General features: G+C 33.9%; 1 protein-coding gene across 6 annotated transcripts in view; it reads left to right on the top strand.

The window, feature by feature from the left end:
- ARK2N (arkadia (RNF111) N-terminal like PKA signaling regulator 2N) overlaps positions 1 to 22,571 on the top strand; it is a 128,898-nt gene that overhangs the window by 78,253 nt on the left and 28,074 nt on the right. For 5 of the 6 annotated variants that reach the window (XM_069075328.1, XM_069075356.1, XM_069075347.1 and 2 more), the window contains exon 2: positions 3,983 to 4,788. In XM_069075328.1, coding sequence (XP_068931429.1) covers positions 4,071 to 4,788 — 718 coding nt within the window. In that variant the 5' untranslated portion in view covers positions 3,983 to 4,070. Of the gene's footprint in view, positions 1 to 3,982; positions 4,789 to 9,614; positions 14,037 to 22,571 lie in introns of those variants that run through there. The other variant, XM_069075352.1, reaches the window with a different exon arrangement.

Genomic DNA, 22,571 nt, shown 5'->3' with positions numbered 1-22,571 from the left:
TGGACTGTCTTCAGTGGGATGTTTGTTTCTCTCTGTCACTTTGTGGGTTCTGTAGCCCTAAAGTTTGTTTAGAGTCATTTTTAATAGGTTTTTGAGGTGGTTATGGGGGGAGTGCAGGAAGTTTTCCTGCTTTTACACTGCCATCTTAAAGGTACATTATTCTTAAAAGCATCATGGACAATGAAAAAGAACATTACTAAATAAATGACATAGCATCTCGTCTTGAAAAGCAGAACCATTTTCAAAAAGAAAGCAATAGTAATAATGAAAATAGTAGACTTTAATATGCTTCTCTCTGGCTTTGATAAATCCAGGAGAAAGACAAATTAGGAAAATTTTAAAAGTTTGAACAGATTAATTGGAGAATTAGATTTTATTGTTCTCTTGTAATTTCTGGATAGGAACATGAAGCATTACTCATATTTATCAGCATCCTGTGGTACTTTAGAAAAACTGGTCATTTTCTAGATTATAGAGGAATTATAAATGTATGCAAAAAGAAGTAAACATCATTTACAGACCATAATAAGATAATATGAAAAAAGAAAAAAAAAGACACAGACCCAAATTGACTACATAATATCCTGAAAAAATGAGTTGTCAGATAATATCAGCATAATTCATTCTTATGGTGGCCAAGAACTAGAAACTAAGGGTGTACCTATTTATGAATTACTGCACAAATTATGGCCTATGAATGTGATGGAATATTATTGTACTATAAGAAATAATGAGGGGTGGCCAGGTGGCACAGTGAGTAAGAGCACTGGCCCCACTGGGTTTGAGTCCGGGCTCAGATACTTAGCACCGCACCCAGAAATAACTGTCCGTGTAACCTTGAGCAAGTTACTTAACCCCAATTGCTTTAAAAACAAAAAAATAAATAATGAAAGTGATGTTTTCAGGGAAGTCCTGAAGACTTGCATGAACTTATGCAAATTAAAGTAAGCAGAACCCTGACAATTTATACAAAAAAACAATATTATAAAGACCAATGGTTTTGAAAAACTTAAGAAAACATCTCTTTAAAAAAAATTTTTTTTTTTGGTCTTTTGGACGGGGAAAGGTAGGGCAATTAGGGTTGTGACTTGCCCAAGGTCACACAGCTAGTAAGTAGTAAGTGTCTGAGGCCGGAGTTGAACTCAGGTCCTCCTGACTCCAGGGCCAGTAGTCTATTCACTGCACCACATAGCTGCCCCTAATTAATTTTTTTTTTAAATAAACTTTCATCATTCTAATTCTGATTGCTCTTCTTACTTCCCCTCAACTCTACATCCCTCCCACTGCTATAGTAGTGGGAAGGGGGAAAGGCGAAGGCATAGTAGAGAAAATCCAGAGGGCAGTCTGGAAAGGAATGAAGCTGTGACTAGAGTGATTACTCTCCTTAAGTGGAGGTTTGAGAGGAGCCATTCAGTCAGAGACTTCAGAATTAGAGTATATTTTCTTTTTTTTTTTTGGAGGGCAATTGGGCTTAAGTGACTTGCCCAAAGTCACATGCCTAGTAAGTGTGTTAAGTGTCTGATGCCACATTTGAACTCAGGTCCTCCTGACTTAAGGGCCGGTGCTCTATTCACTGTGCCAAGTAGAGTATATTTTCAGTGTGTGAATGCCTGGTTTGTAGTGAGCATTTAGGTGGAAGGATTTTCTAGGGCATGATGGGGAAAGTCTGTTCTGTGAACTGGAGATAGAAATGATTTTCGCTTCATAACTGGCTGTCTGTTTTAATAGTAAATGTGAGAACTCCATGGCATCTCAATGAAAATTTTAAGGTGTTTTGAGTAGTTTAGAGATGATTATTTTTAAAAGTTATCCATGAAAATCACTCAGAATGTTTCTCATTGTTGTGATTTATCTTAGTATATATTCTCACATTTGTTCTTAGCTTCCTTTTTTTGCTGAAGCAAAACATTAATTTTGGAGGTGATTTTTAACAATCTTTTAAAAACATTTTATATGGTGCACATTGAAAAGAGTCTGGGTCTTCTACTTCATGATCACTGTATATGCTTGGGAAATTTTCTCAAAGCATTTGCCTTAGGTTTTAAATTTAATTTCATTAGAGTCTGCTTAGATAATCAGCTTACTTTTTTAAAACATATGCACTGATTCTCTCTGTCCCCTCCCCTCACCTCATTGTTCAGAATGTAAAACTCCTATCCTTTAAAAGGTTGGAAATATTTTTCTTATTGATGAAATAGATTCCTTGTTAGCAATTCTGCAATTGCCCTTCATTATTGAAAACAAATTTGGGGGTGACTAACCTGGTTAATGTATGACTTTGTGAATAGATTGTTTAACTCTTCCTCCTGCTGACTTTTGGGGGATGAGAATTTGTGGATAATTTTTTTAAGAAAAGAAGCATATAAGGCTGCCATTTATTTTACATAAGAATCAGTAAAAACCCCTGCTTGTTAGTAAATCAGTTCATTTGTGTCCCAGAATTGAAAGTTTTATTGGAATGTTTTCATATTCTGATGTTTAATAATACTTCTCTTTCTCATTTTCTTTTTGGAGGGGAGAAGGCAGGCCAACTGGGGTTAAGTGATTTGCCCAAGGTCACATGGCTAGTGAGTGTTTAAATGTCTGAGGTCACATTTGAACTCAGGTCCTCCAGACTACAGGGCTGATGCTCTATTCACTGTGTCACCAAGGGGCCCCTCTTTCTCATTTTCTAAGAATGTGTTAGAATACCTGTAATTGTAGAATATTCATATGGCAGTGCACTTGATGGTGTTGTCATTGTCATTATTGTTTTAAGATGTTTGAATGAAAGCTGATCAAAGCTGCATTTATAAAAAGGGGAGGGGGAGCATTAAGGCTGATTCCAGATTGTTTCTTTTTATTTTTTGGATTAATCAGGGAGAGGAACTGAAATCAGAGAATAAGACTCTTCCCATTATCCTGTGCTTTAAAATGTTTTATAATTGCTCTATTCTCTAAATTAAACTACCAAAAAAATCCACATAGGTCTTCAGGATGATATTAGTTATACACCTAATTAGGTCAGACTAGTGGTCTGCTCACCTCTGTGTTTTCCTTTTCATGCAGGCCTTAAAGGGATGGTGTGTGTGATGTACTGGTAATTGCTTTCCATGGCATTGCCTTTACAAAGTTACTAATGTATACCCTTAATGTCCCCCTTGATAAGTCAGTTAGTTATTAAGATCTATACTTTAGTAACTTAAGATTTTAAAAGATATTAATATTATGATCTGCCCCCAGTAGTAATAAATTTGTGTTTGTAGAACATCTTTCTCCCAGAATTTTAATGTAACAAGACTTGTTTCATAGTGTAGTGGAAAGAATTCTGGATTTGGAGTCAGAGAACCTGGGTTCAAATTTAAGTTCTGCTATTTATTGTCTTTGTGATTTTGTGTAAATCTCTTGGTCAGTTCATCAGTGTTTTTGTGTGCAAAATGAAGGTTGGATTAAATGATCTTTAAGGGCCTTATAAATCTATGAACCTAGGCTTCCTTATATATAACATGTTGTTTTACAAACTCAGTATTTCTTTTAAGAGCTTTTCTTTTTCAGTTAAAGTAAGCAACTATTCTAAAACTTGTTATAGGGTTGTATGGGGGCACTGAGAGGCCAAATGCATTTACTGGCGTCACAGAGTGGTACAACATAGTTCATCAGTTCATAACTTAACCCATGTCTTCCTGATCCTGAAACTGAATCTCTATCCATTATCCTCTTACATTAGAGTTTTATCTATTGACACTGTACCATTTTTATTATTTATTCAGAGTAACAAAATTTTAAAATTTCTAGTTAAAAGCAGAACCCAGGTTATTTTTTCCTATTAGTAAAACTGATCTGAATTAAAAGAAAACCAGTTATACATTACTTTAGGGTAGCTAAAGTATTAAGAAAATTATTAGCTGTCACCTGATTCAGAAAAATAGATATTGTTCTATTGTTTAAGTAATATGCCATTTCTGTTCATTGATTTTTTTTTTTTTGGTATATTTTTGTACAGGTCATTTTCCTGTTGAATCTTTGATCTAGTTTCCCAGCCCCCAGACCTACTCCATGATCTAGATCTAGGAAATAATTGGAATTTTGAAATGAAGATGGAGGAGGCTGTAGGAAAAGTTGAAGAACTTACTGAGTCTACAGTCCCACCAAAGACATCTGAAAAACAAGAAACAGTCCAGACAGAAGATGGACCTATAGAACTAGAGTCTCATTCTCAGAAAGATGGTGTGAGTGATTCCACAGTTCTTTCATCAATGCCTTGCTTGCTGATGGAATTGAGACGGGACTCCTCAGAGTCTCAACTGGCATCTACAGAAAGTGATAAACCAACAACTGGCCGAGTTTATGAGAGTGACTCTTCTAATCATTGCATGCTTTCACCTTCCTCCAGTGGACATCTGGCGGATTCAGACACATTGTCTTCCACAGAAGAGAATGAGCCTTCCCAGGCAGAAGCTACTGTAGAAGGAGATCCTTCTGGAGTATCTGCATCAGCTGTAGGTCGCAAGTCTAGACGGTCCCGATCTGAAAGTGAAACATCAACAATGGCTGCCAAGAAAAACAGGCAGTCCAGTGATAAGCAAAATGGTCGAGTTGCCAAGGTTAAAGGTCACCGGAGCCAAAAGCACAAAGAAAGAATCCGGCTACTGAGGCAGAAGCGGGAGCTTGCTGCTCGCAAGAAGTATAACCTGCTGCAGGACAGCAGTACCAGTGATAGTGACCTGACCTGTGACTCAAGCACGAGTTCATCAGATGATGATGAAGAAGTTTCAGGGAGCAGCAAGACAGTCACTGCAGAGATACCAGGTAGAGGATGTTTTTTAAACTGAACGGTAAAGCGCCTGACACCGTTTCTCAGCTGTCTGGCTCAGTTAGATGAGTGACATTTGAGAAAAACCAGGAGATCTGCAGCTCTGTGTAAATTTGAAGACTGCAGTGTATTAACAAGACATGGCCAATTAAAAACAAAACAAAAACCAAACGTGATCTGAGGTTTCCAGTGCACTTTTGCACATCAGCAAAAAATATTTAAATGGTAAATGATAGGCACAAGACTTTTTAAGTCATGGAATTTCTCACAGATCTTTTTCTCTGTAAATCCATTAAATGAACTCCCATCATTGCTTTTTAGTATTGATTAGATTTAATAATCATTATACAGCTTCATTACTAAATACTTTTACGTGAAGAGTAGGCACCTTGTTTGATTATACAGCAGCTGCACCTAAGTTTATGGTGTCTGAAATAACATGTTCATCTTTTATCTGAGTTTTCTCATAACTCCCTTACTGCTTAATACAGTGCTTGCTCCTTTTATGTTTTATTATTCTAATATACATTTCAGTGCATGACAAGCTTAGTCGCTCTTGTTGTGCATTATTTCTATGTGAAGCTGTCACTTATTTCATAAAAAATTGTTTTTGCAAAATTTCCCCCTTAAACCTTCAAAGCTTTTAAAAATTTTGAACCAGTCTGTTGATGCTAGCTTTCATGTTACAAGGGTCTGTAATTTATTAAGTCTGCCTCCACCATATAATTGGGTGTGGCAAAACTATTACAGGGGCAGTCTTATAATTCATAGAATAAGAAAGACGAGGTCTTGAAAGTTTCTCAATTGCTGAATCTTCCTTTCTGAAGAGACTTCTATAGCATGATCAGAATATTTTGAGAACTGCTTACCTAGCATCTATCTGATCTCAGCTTTGTTTTTGCAACCCTAAAGAGGGGGAAGTTTTGGTTTTCCAAATTTTTGTGGGTGGTCATACTATTTCTTTCTACTTTCTAAAGGATGTTTGGGGTGTGCTTACCTCCACATGATAGAAAACAGCATATTGCTGATGTAAAAGGAGTTATTTTAAAGGAAAACCGTATTGGTTCGCTAAATCTACAAAGACCTAAACCTATATAAATTGCATAACAAGAATGATTGTAAAGCACTTTATACATATTAAAGTGCTGTATAAATGATTATAAGAATAAAACATAGTATCACCTGTACAATGTTATGCATATTAAAGATGAGTTTTTTAGAGTCTTTAGAAATATTTGTCACTGTTTCACTATCTCCATTGAGTGAGTGGGATTTGTTTCCCTGTGGGAGCTTTCTCTTTGATATATTGTCACACTGGAGCTCCTGCTGGGAAGTGGGTTAAATGATGAAAATGAAGCTCAGCATTTAAATACGAGAGAGGTAAAGATGTTTGAGTTGTCATAAGGTACACTCTAGGTCAGGGGTTCTTAATCTTCTTTTGCATCATGGACCTCCTCAGTCAGTATGTGTTTGAATGCATAAAATAAAATACACAGGATTATAAAGAAAGCAAATTACATTGAAATACATTTATCAAAATATTTAAAAGCACTTTTTCCTTTCCTTAAATAAGATCAAAGATGCCAAGAAAAGAACCCCTACTCTAGGTGATTTTTATATTTAATAGTGATTTTATTAGTAGAAAAAAGGAACACCTTATAACAACTTTGAAGATCTTTCCCCTTACGTTCTGTTGGTGAATTCCATTGTTTATGCCCAGTAGTCCAATTTGTCCATATGATGACTTTTTTATTCATTTAATTTTATTAAATACATAGTTTTCAGGTTTATAATTTACTTCTGTGACATAAGATAGCTGTAATTTACTCTTTAATTCTTTTTCAAACGTAGGTTTTAAAAGTCTGAGTTAAATAAACTGCTCATTGAAGACCAGACAAAGTCCATATAAAAGTAGTGGGAGGAATGACCTAATTCTCCCTTTTGCTATACCTAATTCAAAAGCCAAGTTTATATGTTTATATTTTCTAATAGCTTTGCTAGTGGGTTAGCTTTATTACTTCTATTTTAAATCAATAAATAAGTATTGTTCAGTTTCCTATTTCTACAGTTTATTGGCTAAAAAACAAAAGTTCATGATTTCTCTGAATACATTTTCGACTCACTGCAGTTTATATTGAGTAAGAATACTATGTAGTGAGTTTTAAAATAGTGCAGTGGTATTTGAAGTGACTACTAAGAAGCAAATCATTAATAAGATGAGGGTAAGAATAATAGTTCACATTTATAAAATGCTGGAAGAGTGTCATAGAGAGTGTAAGTATTTATTCCTACTTATAGATAAAGAAATCGAGACATAGGGAAGTGATATGACTGCCTAGAGTAACACAGCTGGTAATTGTTGAAGCTAGGATTTGAACTCAGGTCTTACCAGTGCTTTTTCTGTATACTACTATTGTATAACTTAGAATGTAAATGGGAATTTATTTTAGTCTGTAATTATGCTCTTTACTTTAACTATAAAACTCTAAATCATGTGGGTTTTTAATATTAGTCACCTCAACAAAATCATGATGTCATTGCTGAAATCATTTTGCTAGCATGCATTTATTTTTGATGTGCTTATTATTTTGACATAGATATACCTCAAGCTTCCAAGAAGAGTCAGTGTGATTTTTAGTATTGAAATATGAAGCCTTATTTGCCCTGAAGACAAGTGTTATAAGTCCCATTTGCAAATTTAGCAATTTGAATACATTAGGAAAGAACTTTAGTCTAAAAACAGGAAAAATGCAGATAAGCTGGAAAAAATGCAGCCAGGCGGACAGAAAACCTTGTGGACAGCTAAGTACAGTAAAGTGCCTGTGCAGCTTCAGAAACCAAGGACAGGCAGGTTGTTGGAGGCTTTTGTCATCTGACATCTTTTAAACATATATTTAAGGAAAAATAGCTATTATTTTAGGTTTTACTTCTTTAGAAGCAATCTTGAAAATCAAAGGGGGAATGTGTTTTTAAAACTCCAGCATGGTTCTAAATGTTCATTGATTGTAAAGGAGTTTATGACTGATGGGCTTTTATTTTAGAAGTGTAAATAATCACTGGTTGAGATTTCAAGTGTTTGTCCTTAAGAATTGAGCTTATGATTAAGCCAACAAATTATTATTGAGGTAAGAACTGTTTATTTAGTTTAAGGGCTTAATTATTTGATGGACAGCTAGAGCTAGATTGTGGTTTGGCCCCATTTAAATGTCCAAAATAGTTGTTTGTTTTTAAGGTAAAATCTATTGGTAAATTTCACAGATTACCTGGGTGTTTTGGTTAATTGATTTGGAGAATTGTGAAAAAGATAATATACAGATAGAGAGTATTTTATAATGAACATTAATGTAATGATAATGCATATTTATAAAGGTTTATCTCTGAGGAGCAGAAGTTCTTTATAAAAATAATCTGATTGATAAATTATCCATTATTCTGTTGTTAGTTTCTTTTAGAGCCTTCTTTTGTTTAAGGGACTGCTGTTTATAATCCTGAATGTAAATTAGATTATAATTAGATTCTCAAAGTCTGTTCTTGGAAAAGAATTTTTGAGTTTAATTCATATGGCTTTTTAAAAAAATATGTACAGAGAGGAAAATTAGGATTTGACCTAACAGATTTAATGCTTTGGAGAAGCTTATCAGTGATGTGTGCTAGTACATTTCCAGAGAAAACAAAAATGAAGGTTTTCCTACATTTATGTAGTTATTTTAAAAAGACATCTCTGGGTAATTTTGTTTACCCTTTACTTTAAAATTATGCATTATTTTAAAATGATATTGTGAATTCTTTTATGTGATAATAATATCTGGGTAGTGTTTGTGTTTTAGATTTGCAAGCTTCAAAGCCTGTGGAAACTTCTCTTGGTAGAAATCTGCTCACTTCTCGTATTGATATTAATCTTTTTAGTTCTAGTTCTTTGTTTTCCTCACTTGTTTGTGTAAGCATAGTTAATTTTTTCATAAAGGAAACAAGTAACGCTTAATGTTTTGGTGTACAAGGATGCAGAGGGTAGTGCAAACTTGCTTTTTTCAAGAGTATGAGAGAGTTAATAGTAGATTGTGTATATGAATCTAGAAGATTAGAACAGATTCACCTACTTTTTGGCGTTTGTGACTCAACCCAGTATTTATTGCCATCCACAACTAATTTATCTTTGCAGATTGTCTCCATTCTCTAATTGCCATCCCTCCCCCCAATCCATTGCTCAGCATTCTTTCAGAAATAAATACAGACAGAATCTCTGATGACATGCAATCAAAACATGCACTCTACTCTTCTTAAATGTTCATTTAATTTTATTTGCCCAACCTTTATCTTGTGGTTAGACTCCTTAAAGTAAATGTGGTGTTCTTGAAGTTCCAATTAGCAATAAGCTACATGATATTGTCCATATTCAAGAAAGGTAGTAATTTTAATCATGAAATATTGCATGCTGCTTTGGACATTTGATACCCGTGAAGACATCTAAAAATTATTTCTGATAAAGGTCCTATAGTTTCAAAATCTGCTAATTGTGGCAATAGAAATATTCATGGTTATAGAATAAGCCATGTGTAGTTAAAAATATATATACACATCTATTTTGAAATAGGGGTATAGTAATATTATGGTATTAGTGACTACTCTCCACTCCTCATTCCCCCTTTACTTAAAAGTACTTAAATCTTTCAGGTAATTGGAGGTTACAGGCTACTTGCTCATCAATTTTGTATCCACCTGGCCATTAGCATTGTTTATGCTGTTTTCCTGAGTTAGCATGTCTTAATAAATATAATGTTCTGACTTAATGATGTCTTATCAAATGGCCTCAATGTCTTTAAAGCTGGCTTCAGTCGTGCTGGGGGATCTGGAGGAGCGACCAGGGAAATTCCAGGATTGCTTGACAGGGGCACCGTGTGGGATAGGAACTGCATAGGCAATGTCCTGGAAGAGGCCATGAACTGCTTTGCTGAGATGCAGAGGCAGACAGAGGAGAAATTTCGCATGTGGATAGAAAAGCTAACTCGCCTGGACGCTGAGGAAGAAAGCAAGCATCAGCTGGAACCCAGGGAACCTAAAATGCAACTAGTTGGCCAAAGAATTCCCCCTACCACTCAATCAGGTGCATCTGTACAGATCCCTGAGAGCCACGTTCTTCCACAGCAGCCCTTCAGTTCTTATGTGAGCTGTCAAAATATTGATACTATGTTAGAGTTTCCGATGACTTTTAATAACAATTATCCAACTAACTTTTCAGAAAATGGAAATATTGCAGAGCATGATTTGAATCAGTCACAAACTTGAAATAAGTCTTAAAACCTTCTTTGGATTATGTTAAGAAAAGCATACTTTTCTCCCTGTGAGTTGTTTTCCCCCTTGATGTTTTAAACACAATAAAAATAAATGTTTTATTTTAAGAAAATTTCTATGTGCTCAAAACAAAACAAAAATCACCAAAGCTTTGTCAGATATAACCTAGAATCCTTGTTATATATTCTTGGAACATTAGAGTTATGTTTATCATGCTGTAATAGGAATAATATTCACCTGTATGCATTTTGCATGCCAAAGTTATATGAAAATTTAATTTCAAATTTTGATACTTAAGGAATCCCATTGCACCCAGATAGTTAGGAGGAGCATTTGCTACTTTCACATGTATCTGTACTTACATTCTGCAGCTTAAACTTCGCTAAATATTCATCGTTCTCCTCCTTATTCCAATTTGGCAGATCATATAAAACAGTCTTACCTCAGAGGTTGTGGAGGTTATGAATGTGCATGACAATATGATGTACCATTAATCCATATAACATTTAATCAGTCATTTTTATTCGGTAGTCTTTTGTGAATTTCATTGCTACATAATTAAAATAACACATTCACATGGAAGAAAACACACTTGAATTCATTCATCAAATATTGAGTAGCTATGAGGTGCTCTAGGAAGCCTAAAGATGAATGAATAAACAAGTTAATTCCTTCAAAAACCTTGACTTCTATATAGAAAAAATTATTGTGTTATATATTGGTACATAGATGAATGTATGTCTACAACTAAGAATTTAAAGCAGAAACCAGGCAACTGTTATTAAATTTTTACTGGCCACCATTGTACTCTGACATAATGCATACATTTTCCATGATCTTTTTAGAGCAGTCTGATTAAAAATATTATTTATTAATAGGTACTTTTGAGTGAAGTAGTCAGTTAGCTAAGTGATATATTGTTTGGATTTAATTTTATTTATTAGTCTTGGAATTAGTAATCCAAGGAAATATACATAAATGCCAACACATTGGAACTTCTATAGGGCACATTAAGATAATTGGGGTTGCTTATCACAAGTTAAAATTATTATGCTATAGTAGATATTACAGTAATAGACAAGATTCAGAAACACTGATTTTTATATTTTGAGTTTATATGAAGAGACACATTGAGAATATTGATGTGGAAAAAAAGGATAAAGTCTATAATAGGAAAAAATTATTTTGGGCCTTTATAATAGTTCTCTTTTCTCTTAGTGCCATTTTCTTGCTTAGCCTTAAAAAATTATCCTTTAGTTCATCCTAAAAAATTATATCAATATAGTTATAATTAACTTTGAAGGATATTTATTTTAATGAATGACAAAGTTGCATTAATGATTTGAGGAATGTCTTAATTATATATTTTGGAAATTGAGAGATAAATAGATAGGTTATATTTGGAGTTTGTCTCCTAGATCATTATGCTTTGTGAATTTAGTTTTGAACCTGTCAACAGACTGTGTTTAGAATGAAGTAAAAAGAGTGATTTTTTTTCCGTGTTGAAATGAAGAGCTTTATTTGTAGTTTGTAAATTAAACCTAGAAAGTATGTTTTTAAAATATCCTTCCTGTTCAAGCAGAAGTTTTCTCTCCTGTTTTCAGTTTGTGTGTGTGTGTGTGTGTGTGTGTGTGTGCATGTGCATGTGCACACGCGTTCTCTTTAGCATTGGAAAAATAATTGTGATTTTTTTTCTACTTTTCCTGTGTCCCCACTTTTCCCCCTTATCAAGAGTCTTGAATATGAAAATGGGGGTGGGTTGAAATGGGTAGGGAAGGTAGAAACCTGAGATAGTGGACCTCTTTAAATTTTAAATTTTACAAGTTTGTAAGACTTGGTTCTTTTATAGGGATCTCTCAGAGAATAGGTAGGAGCCAAGAAACATCCACTGAAATTAGAACAAGTTCAGGCAGATTGAAAATCTCTTATTTTTTTGTGTAATGCCTATGTAAAAGGCCCCCTGTGGATAATTTTTGATAATAGGACCAGAGTTTAAAAAGATTTTAGATAACTCACTCTCGGTTTCTCATATAATTTTAGGTATGGATTTTTCACTGTAATCTCTTCGAAGGAAATTATATGGGCATTTCTTTAAAATTATACTGTGTATCTTATTTTAGATTATCTTTTAAGTATTTGTAGTTGTAAATAAATTTAAAAATGTACCTGATTTTGAATGGCTAAAATTTAACTAGTTTATCCTCAGATGATGTTGAGAGTTTTCAGGGATGTTTTCCTATAACCCTTCTCAGTTTTTAGATTATAATAGATTTTACTATGTATAAATTTTTAGAAATATAAACCAAATTAATTTTTTAGCATGTTAATACTACTGATTTTTCCATGTATTCAGAAACCGCTTTAAACAGTTAAATGATTATTTTTTTTGTATATCAACTGTTTAATATATCAAGCATGTCCAGAAATACTTTTTTTTATTTTAAAAAAATAAAACATTTAGGCATCTTACAAAAGAAAGACTGGCATATAGACTTGAACCAACTTAATAGTTGCTAGTATTATATTGACCTGATTTATTTATCAATTTTATTTTGAATAGACCGTAGCTTTGTAGTGCTGGATGTGGTATGATCTTCATCTGGTTTCTTTGTGGTGTTATAAAGCACACAGTTAAATAGAATGGATGGAATTGTGTATTAAATAGAATTCTTAATATTTTTAATTAGTATTTTAAGTAGGAATAATATTTTTTATATTAAAAAGGTTCATAAGTACTGTGAAATTCCTACCACACAGTGTTTAGATATAGTAGTGAAAGTTTTAGCAAAAGGATAAAAGGGACTTTAAAAAAACACTTTAGTTAATAGACCCCTCCCCCCACTAGAATATTACAGCTTTTTACCTTTCAAAAGTAGGTCTTGACTTTTTCTCTTATGTGAAAAGATTAACATCACAATAATTTTGTAGTGAAAATATTTAATTGATCTAATTTTAAAAACCTGATCAATTTTGCTTATTGTGCCTTGTATATATCTTAATGTATTGTAGTTTTAAGGAATATGGTTTTGAAAAACAAAGTCAGAAGAATCTCAGTGACCAGGGTTGTTCAAATCTGAACAATTAATTATCCCTTCTACAACATACCCAAGTAGTTCACTTGAAGACCTCCAGTGATTGAGGAAGAACCCACTACCTCCTGAAGGCAGCCCATTCCCTTATGGACAACTCTGATTGTTAGGAAGCTTTTCTGTGCAGCTATCTACCCATGACTGTCTTCTGTGGCCGAATAAAACAAGTTTAATCTCTTTTCTGTCTGACAGCCCTTAATATACTTAAAGTCTATTATTTTGTGTCCCCTAAGTCTTTTCTTTTATAGGCTTAATGTTCTTACTTCCTTTGTCATATCTTCATATGGTAAGGTATTGGAGCCCATCATTTCCTTGTCATTATCCTAAGGATGATTATGTTATTTCTGGGTTTCTTCTTTTTTTTGTGATACATGAATACTACTTGGAAATTATAAAAGTGAAATAATGCCCCTACTGTGACCCCACTGTTCACAATGGGGTATTTCTGTGGTTCTATAATTAAAAGTACAACCAAGTCTCTTATCAGTACAAATAATGAACCCTCTTGAAGTGGTTGCATTATTTGAATTTGCATTTGATATTTCCATTGGACTGGAGCTGCATAATTATAACTAAAAAAAATAGTACAAATTTAAAAATACATGTGACCACTTTAGGGATTCATTATTCACTCTAGGATCTAACTGTGTAAGAAAGCTTTTCCTTTTAAGAACATGATAAAGTTGTAATTTAAATTCTTTTCCTTTATATCCCTCTGTTTTGGGAGTATTCTCATAAATATTAGAAATGTTCACCATTCTATCAGCCCATAAGATCTGATGCTAGGAAAGAGCTCCCCTTCCTTCAGGTTTTAAAATTAATCTAGCTTTTGTTTTAAGTATTTATGAATAAAATCTATTCCCACACTGTTTTCCTTTTCCTCCTTTATGGGTACATAAAATTCAAGAGCATTTTAATGGAAAATTTTATTAAACAATTGTTTCATTCAGTAGCAGCTTGTTTTCTAAAGAGAAGAAAGGATGAAAATGATTGGTCTGTTGATTTTTCAAAAGTATTCTTGCACTAACATGGTGAATTTTTTTCTCCAAAAGATGAAAGCAAGAAGTTCCTTTTTACTTGGTCCATGTAGACATTCTAGTACATCAGCCATCTAATAATCTTTTGGAGAATTTAACCAGCAAATCAAAATTTCTTTGAAAGACATGCATTTTATAATACTTAATGGGGTGGGGAACCTGCAGCCTTGAGGCCACATGTGGCCCCCTAGGCCCTCAAGTGTGGCCCTTTGACTGATATTCACATTCTGTGAAGTTTGGATTCAGTCAAAGGGCTACACTTGAGGGCCTAGAGGGCCACATGTGGTCTCAAGGCCACAAGTTCTCCACCCCTGGATCATTTAAGTATATCTTAGTAATGCAACTCAAATTTTACACAGAATATATGAATAGTTGTCAAATTATTATTCTGAATTTTTTAGTTTGTGCCTCAGAAAAGTTGAATAATGAAATTGAAGTCATAGAATCATGGTTTCAACAGGCTATTCTCAGGGAATTGGTAATTTATGTAGAATTCTTTCTTTGAAGATCAATCCCACAAATTAGAGATATTTTATATAATTTTTGCAGTTTATTTTGGAAATTTTATACCATTGAGTACATATAGCATATACTTTTTCTATTGATCTTTAGAAGTATTGTTTCTTTATCCATATTGATTTAAATATGCCCTTGGAATAGTTTCCATAATTTTAAAATTTTGGTATATAATAAAACAATAATTCATCATTTGTGGGGAAGGGATGATGGTAGCCTGAGGTAGTGGTCAGATATTGTTTATTTCTAAGTACAAAATATGACTATAAATTCTTTAAGAACAAGTAACAGAACCTTATATGTATTCAAATAAATGTTACTTTGGACACAAGGTCCTTTGGGAGATACTTTAATTTACTAGTGTTTAAAGCATCTTGGGAACTCCCTCTGAAATTTGCCTTTAGTGCCTTTGGAATGTGGTTTCATACATTCTTAATGGTGGCAAAGCTGCATTCTTTGAAAGTGGATTTGAATTTGGAGGTAGCCACTATCTTTGGTCAGAAAAGGATATGAGTATGAAGTAATAGGACCTCTTTTTCTTATGAGAATTATATTGTCCCTAATTCTGGAAACATATCAGATGTTATTTGAACAATGGCATTATCATTGGAATAAGGGTAGCCTTTTACTAACACTTCTTGCCAAGGGGCTAGTGCTCCTTTAGATGTTTGAAACTACGGTCTTAATACTTTATAGTTACATATTGTATATATGTAAACCTAAATTTGTGCAGTTTGCTGAGCAAGCTGACTTAAGTCTATATAGTACTTGACAGTTTATTGTCGTGAGCTCTCCTGAAAGTATTTTAAAGCAATACATCCTGAATTAGTGGGGTCTTAAGGATTTCCTAATGTAAACGGACAAGTTAGAGGATTCCAAATTAGGGCTTCTAAATCTTGTCTCATTTGGAGAGAAAAAGACAAAAAAGTCTAACTTCAGGGTTAATGACATAAAAACACAGAATTTTGTTTTGCCAAAGGTCCTAGGACCACATTGTCATCCATCATTTTTCTATCTTCTGGATCACTAAAAGGAAAACATGGTCCCCAGACAACTTTACTGGAGTCTTCAGATAAGCATCTTTTGTTTTCATTTCACCTCGGTAGGCTTATTAGATTATGAGAATCCCATTAGCACTTTTTCATGTAGCGTTTTTGGTCCTTCAACTGTTTTGTTATGCTCATGAATTTCTATCCTGGGCTTTAGAGCCTTTGGCCACCACTTTTAGATTTTCTTGTGTCAAGAAATAACAAATAAGTTGCAAAATGCTGTATAAGTAAGAAAATACATGTATAATTTTAAATGGGGTCAAAATGACCTAGTTCAAGTCAAAACTGTGATATATGCTAATCTCTGTGATTCTGGGCAAGTCATTTAATGTCTCACTTCCCTAGGCAGTTCTCAAAGTGTAACTTGAAGAAACCCAATCAACAAGCATTTATTAAGTGCTTACTATGAGTACCTTGCTAAGTATGGAGATATTACCCCCCCTCCCAAAAAAAACCCAAGCAAACAAACAATCCTTGCTCTCAGTTGCTGATATGCATTGGTAAAGGGAATTTCTTCACTGGGAAAACCCCATTCCAATAAAACCACATGTCCCGATCTTCTAAAAGTCTTCAGTTTCTCCTTGATATAAAAACCTTTTTTACCAAAAGCAAAATTTTGAATTTAATATGCTTTTAATGGGGACAGATGACCAGCAAAGCTAGTTTACTTGAACTCTATTGTAATAATGAAAGTTTTCATGTTTTTTAGAGTATTTTCCTTTGGGAAATGACATGAATAAATTTCTTGAGTATATAATTAAAACAGTCTAAAACTTTTTAGAGAGATGAGTATTGCAATAGGAAGCTAATGAGTATTTAAACGTAGCCTATTAGCATTTTTCCCTTTTTAACCAAATATTTCTATAAGTTAATTTGATTTCACAATCAGATTTCCAGAGATAATTTTTCTTTGTAAACCCCATAATGGAAAGTTTAATGGCAAACATGAAGGAGGAGTGTACCTACTTCTTAATTTTACTCCAGATTCTTTTTTAATGCTCCAAACAGACATGGGGCTATGGAATACATTGCATACAATCTGATAAGATCCAGGTCATTCATTTGACCACAGATTTTAAAATGTTTTAATATGCATTGGTTTAATTAGGCACATTTTGTTGTGTGTGAGCTAAACATGGCTCTCATTCCATTATGATCAAGTTTGTTGTCCATGCCCTGCCCTAAGCCTGTCTATATATGTTTCTTGAGAATGAAGAATTAAAATTTAACTTTAGGCTTAGTGAGTTTTCTCCATCTTACAAACAAAAGATAAATGTTAACTCATTTTATAGTATTCTCTTAATATCTAATCTAATGTTTAATAGACTTAGGACATCTTCAGACATAGGATACCTCATTTTACATAGTGGTTTCAGTTTTGAAAAATTGTATGAGATCTTATACATGAAATCATTTAAAAATGTAATTAGAGGTAACTAGGTGGCACAGTGGATAGAGTGCTAGACCTGGAGTCAGGAGGACCTGAGTTTAAATCCAGCCTCAGACATTTCCTAGTTGTATGACCCTGGGCAAGTCATTTAACTGCTGCTTCAGTTCCTTCAGCTGTGAAATTGGGATAATAGCAACACCTAGCTCACAGGGTTGCTGTAAGTAAGAATTTGTAAAGCACCTGGTGCTTAATAAATGCTTGTTAGTTGCCTTTTTATTTCAAGAAATCCTAATGCAAATCCCTTTGTACAATTCAGGACAATCTCTAGTTATCTTTTAATTTTGTAATCTGAATTTTTATATTCAGTATTGAGATTGTCTAACTGAAGAGGGGTACACTTGTTGTGGTAGAAGGAGTTAGGTACCATCACCAGATCGTATGATAATAGATTTGGAGTTGCATGTTACTTATGTCATCTATTCTGATCCCCATTTTCCATATAAGAAACCAGAGAAGTTAAGTGACTTGCCTTCATAGATAACAAGAGCAGTGGTAGAATTTGAAATAAGGTGCTCTGACTTCAAATCCAGTATTCTTTCTATTGTCTTGTGCTGCATCCCTAGAAGTTTAAAAAAAAAAAAGATCTGAGAGTGCCTTGCATAGGGTGGAGTTGGTAATTTTTTGTGCCTAATAGATCTTGTTTGACCATGTAAATTCCATACATCTCATCTCCCTTTTAAATATACATATTTTTTTTGTTGCTGTTTAATTGTGTCTGATGACCCCATTTTGGGTTTTCTTGGCAAAGATACTGGAGTGCTTTACCATTTCTTTTTCCAGCTCATTTTATGGATGAGAAAACTGAGGCAGATAGGGTTAAGTGACTTGCCCATGGTCACACAGCTAGTAAGTGTCAGATGAGGCTTGATTTGACCTCAGGACTTCCCAGTTCCAGGACTGGTACTCTATACAGCAAAATATATATATATATATATATATATATATAGCTATTAAAGCTTAAAATCGCAGGGGCAGCTAGGTGGCGTAGTGAATAGAGCACCGGCCCTGGAGTCAGGAGGACCTGAGTTCAAATGCGGCCTCAGACACTTAACACTTCCTAGCCGTGTGACCTTGGGCAAGTCACTTAACCCCAGTTGCCCTCCCAAAAAACCCCAAAACAACAACAACAACAACAAAAAGCTTAACATTGCACTGTGACTTTTGGAATACCTTGTATGTGGATCAAAATCCCATGCAGGCACTTTAAATTGTGGCATAATTTGGATTTCAGAAATGGTATGCAGTGGAATTCCTATTAAATGTATTCAAGTTCTCTTTTTTTTTTTAATTTTTATTTTATTAAGCAATCAGGGTTAAGTAACTTACTCAAGGTTACACAGCCAGTTATTTCTGGGTGTGGTGCTGAGTGTCCGAGCCCAGGATTCGATCTCCAGGTTGTCCCAACACTGGAGCTGGTGCTCTTACTCGCTGAGCCACCTGGCCGCCCCTAAGCAATTGGGGTTAAGTAACTTGCTCAAGGTTACACGGCCAGGTGTTTCTGGGTGGGTGCTAAGTGTCTGAGCCCGGGATTCGATCTCCAGGTCTTCTCAACACTGGAGCCGGTGCTCTTACTCGCTGTGCTACCTGGCCGCCCCTCAAGTTCTCTTTAAAAGCAACTGAGGTTGTCTTTGGAATAAATATTGTAAGAAAAATTATACCTAATCTAGTCATCAAACATCCAGAAACAAATTGAAGAAAATTGAACAAATTTTCCTTTCATGGCTTCTCTTTGAATATTCCCAAATTCAGGAAAATTAATGGTGATGGAAAATGTACATCAAACTTGAATCTAGTCATTGAAAGATATTTAAATGTGATATGTTACTACAGCATAAAATATGCATATAAAAATAAAGGAACTATCAGAAGTGTTTTCTTTAGTAATGAAGTTCTATTTGCATTCAGTTTTAATGTTTAGGGAGAATGTTACTAGGCTATTAAAATTCTTCTTACTGTATTTTCAGTATGTATTATTTGCCAAACTAACCCTGTACATTTGAATTGTAACTACTGTAATCTAGAGTTTTAAATAAATATAAGATGTGATTAAATGATTCTTGTTACTACATTTATAAAATGGGCAATATAGTCTATATTTTAGTCTATTCCTAAGACAATAACTAATATATGTTCAACTTTTAAAGACTTGTGTTCTTGAGTTCTAAAGTAAATCAAACAGGTTTGTATTTTATGTAATAGATTTTAATTCACTTATTGAATATTGAGCTTAATAGTTTTGTACATTTTGAAAATTCATCAAGTAGTGCTACTTAAAAATGAATTTACTTTTGCTTCAAATGATAGAAACTGTTTTTGACCTTACTAGTTAACAATAATGAAGGAACAAATGATTTAGAAATATTGTAAGAAAGCAGGGATTACTTTTTTCCTTCATTCAAATTAGACTAAGCACAGACAATTCTATATTAAATATAATTATTTGGCAAATCCCAAAATTAAGCAGAAACATAATGTGGCAAGCTTCTTTTAGGAGGGACTGAAAAATTGTGATGAGTAGAATCTTAATTAGCCTAAGATGAATAGAAGTACTTTAGCAAATGTAAAATCATGGGATAATTCACTGTCTGATCTGGTTCAAAGCTAGGTCTCTGTCTGTTGTTACAACTATGTAGTCTACTTTGCCAACTCTCCTTTCTTTCCCTCCCTGCAATAGCTTCTCTGTTTGAGAGATAGCAGGATGTGTTTTAAAAGATAGCATTCTTCATGGCATAGATCCTATTTAAGGATAGATTTTCTTGAATACTTAGATATGGCTTTAAAAATAACTAGAATTCTTCAGAATCTGCTCGTACCCATTTCTTATACTCTCACCTATTTTGAAATCCAAACCTGGTTTCTCCATTTTTTCCCCCTCTAACCACCTCTGGTAGATCCAGTTTGCTGTTGTGGTACAAGGCTTAAGAACCTTTAATTCCTATATTGGTTTTAATTGATATGAGTTTATTTCACTTTGAAGTAAAAATTATGAGGCTCGTACAGTAGAAAAATGATAAATTGAGCTTGATAAATTGATTTTTTTTAAATCCCCAAAGTACCTTCATTACTGAATAATTTGTCAATGTTATTATTGTCTGGGGAAAGCAACAGTTATTTTGCTATATTTTCTTTTTCTTCCAACCTTGTTTTCTTTATATTTGTTCATATAATAATAGTTTATTAACTTTTTACTAAAATAACTTTGTGGTGCAATTCTGAGAAAATAAATATGCATCAGATTTTGTGTATATTTCCAAAATCTGTCACACAGAAGATTGTTTTGCTGTATATGGTGGACTTTGACATTTTAAGAAATTGACTTCAGTTTATATTATTCCATCTCTTGAAAACCTCATGTTTAGCATAATTCTTCTTTTTAAAAAACTATTTGGTTATTCCCAAATTGGCCTTTATTTTCATTTTTTTTCTTTCTTGACAGTAATGACATCTATAAAAAAGAAAAACGTTCATTTTCCTTTTGATGCCAGCTCTCATTTTCTAAACTTAATATTTAAACTGTATATATTGATATCTTGGCATATAGTGGTAAATACTATTATCAAATTTCATGCCTCCTGTAACAGTAAAATTGTAATTGTCAGTTGTTGAATACTTACAGTTTTTAAACAATCTATGTTCCAAAAGTAAAGTTGGTACCTTGAAACTCCAAAAGCATTTTCCTATAGTAAGCTTTAAGAAGAGAGCAATATGGCTTTTTCTTCTTTATGCCCCCCAACAATACGTCTTATAATATACATTCATATATATTCATAATATACATTCAGCAAATATTGAATGAAAAACTCTGTTGAACCAGTTATGTATCTGGAAGAAGAAGGAAGAAGAGGAAGAGAAAGAAGATAGAAGAGGAAGAAGACAGAGCAGAAGAAGAAACAATCTTCTATGTATCAATATGTCAGGAACTCACCTCCCCAGGCTGCTGAACTGCCACACTTACACAGTGTGAGTGAAGAAAGGCAGTGAAGTCTTGCACTGTTAGTTGATTGTGGTTAGTTACTGTGGTTTGGGTAGGAAAATTTGTGAAGGACAGTAGATGAGGAGTTTTGAGGTGAGAATCGAGAATAAGGACAGCAACTGTAGCAGTACAGGTTTTCTAATTATTAGGAAACCTTTCTTGTTGGTCCAAAATGTGCCTTCTCTACATTGGTCCTGGGTGACTTCTGGCCAAGCATTCCAGTACTACCTGATAACCCAGCAGATATTTGAAGGCAGATTATGTTTCTGCCTTTTGCCTCTTTTTGTATCCCCCAAGTTTAGTATAGGTGCTTAATAAATGTTTATTGATTGATTTCTCCTTTCCAGCCATCTCTCTCCAGTCTAAATATCCCAATTCCTTGTCACATTGCAGTTTTGCTCATATAGCCAAAACTTAATTCCTTTCATCACCTGAGTCAAATTTCTCTGGGGGCACTTTGACTTATTAAGAAGTTTAACTTTAAAAAAAAAAGCAATCTTACTAAAATGTGGTGCCCAGAAATGAGGATGATGTCCCAAAGGTGGTCTTACCAGAGCACATCAGACAGTATTACATTTGCCTTCCTCTTCAGGCTACCTTACCTCTATTGTTGTGGTCTAAGATTGCATTTTTTCTTGTTGCTGACTTTCTAACTGATGTTGAGTTTGGTATCAACCAGAATATCAAGTGTTTTTTTTTTACATGGATGCTTAGCCACACTTTTCCCATTCTGTTATTGTGCTATTTTTTTGAACCCAAATTTTACATTTATCTCTGTTATATTTCATCTTAGTAGTTTTAATCTATCATTACAGTGTGTTGTGATGTTTTTGCATCTCAGTTCTATTGTTCACTGTATTGGCCATTCTTTGCAACATTCCAGAATTCATAAATTAGATATAGGCCGTCTTTCAACTCATTGATAAAATTATTGAGCACAATCAAGAAAAGTAGACTTATGAACCTCTACTAGAAAGCACGTTCCAGGTTGACATACATTAACACTCTGGATTTAGTCCTTCAGCCAGTTTTGAATATGTCTGACTGTACCATTATTTCATCTACTTCTCTCCATCTTATCCATAAAGATATCACGACAGACATTGTTAGCTTCTTTGTTGAGAGTCAGGTAAGCATTGTCTTTGCATTTCCCTGATTTACTAGTTTATTAACTATGATGGGAAAAACAAAAACAAAAACCAAGATTTTTCATAATTCTGTTTTTTTTCAATTGTTTTTGGTCTTTATTAATTTGTTTGTTTACTTTTAGCTTACAAGATTCAGTTCCACAATTCCTTGAGTTTCAAATTTTCTCTTCCCCCTTTCCTTCCCCTCTCCCCCCCATGGCATATAATCAAGTATAGGATCTGCAAATA

Source organism: Petaurus breviceps, unplaced genomic scaffold (genome assembly GCF_028583685.1).
Source record: "Petaurus breviceps papuanus isolate PSGF00001 unplaced genomic scaffold, PetGlider_PUasm1.0 151, whole genome shotgun sequence".
NCBI classification, from domain to species: Eukaryota; Metazoa; Chordata; class Mammalia; order Diprotodontia; family Petauridae; genus Petaurus; species Petaurus breviceps.
This window is presented reverse-complemented; position numbering and strand designations above follow the sequence as displayed.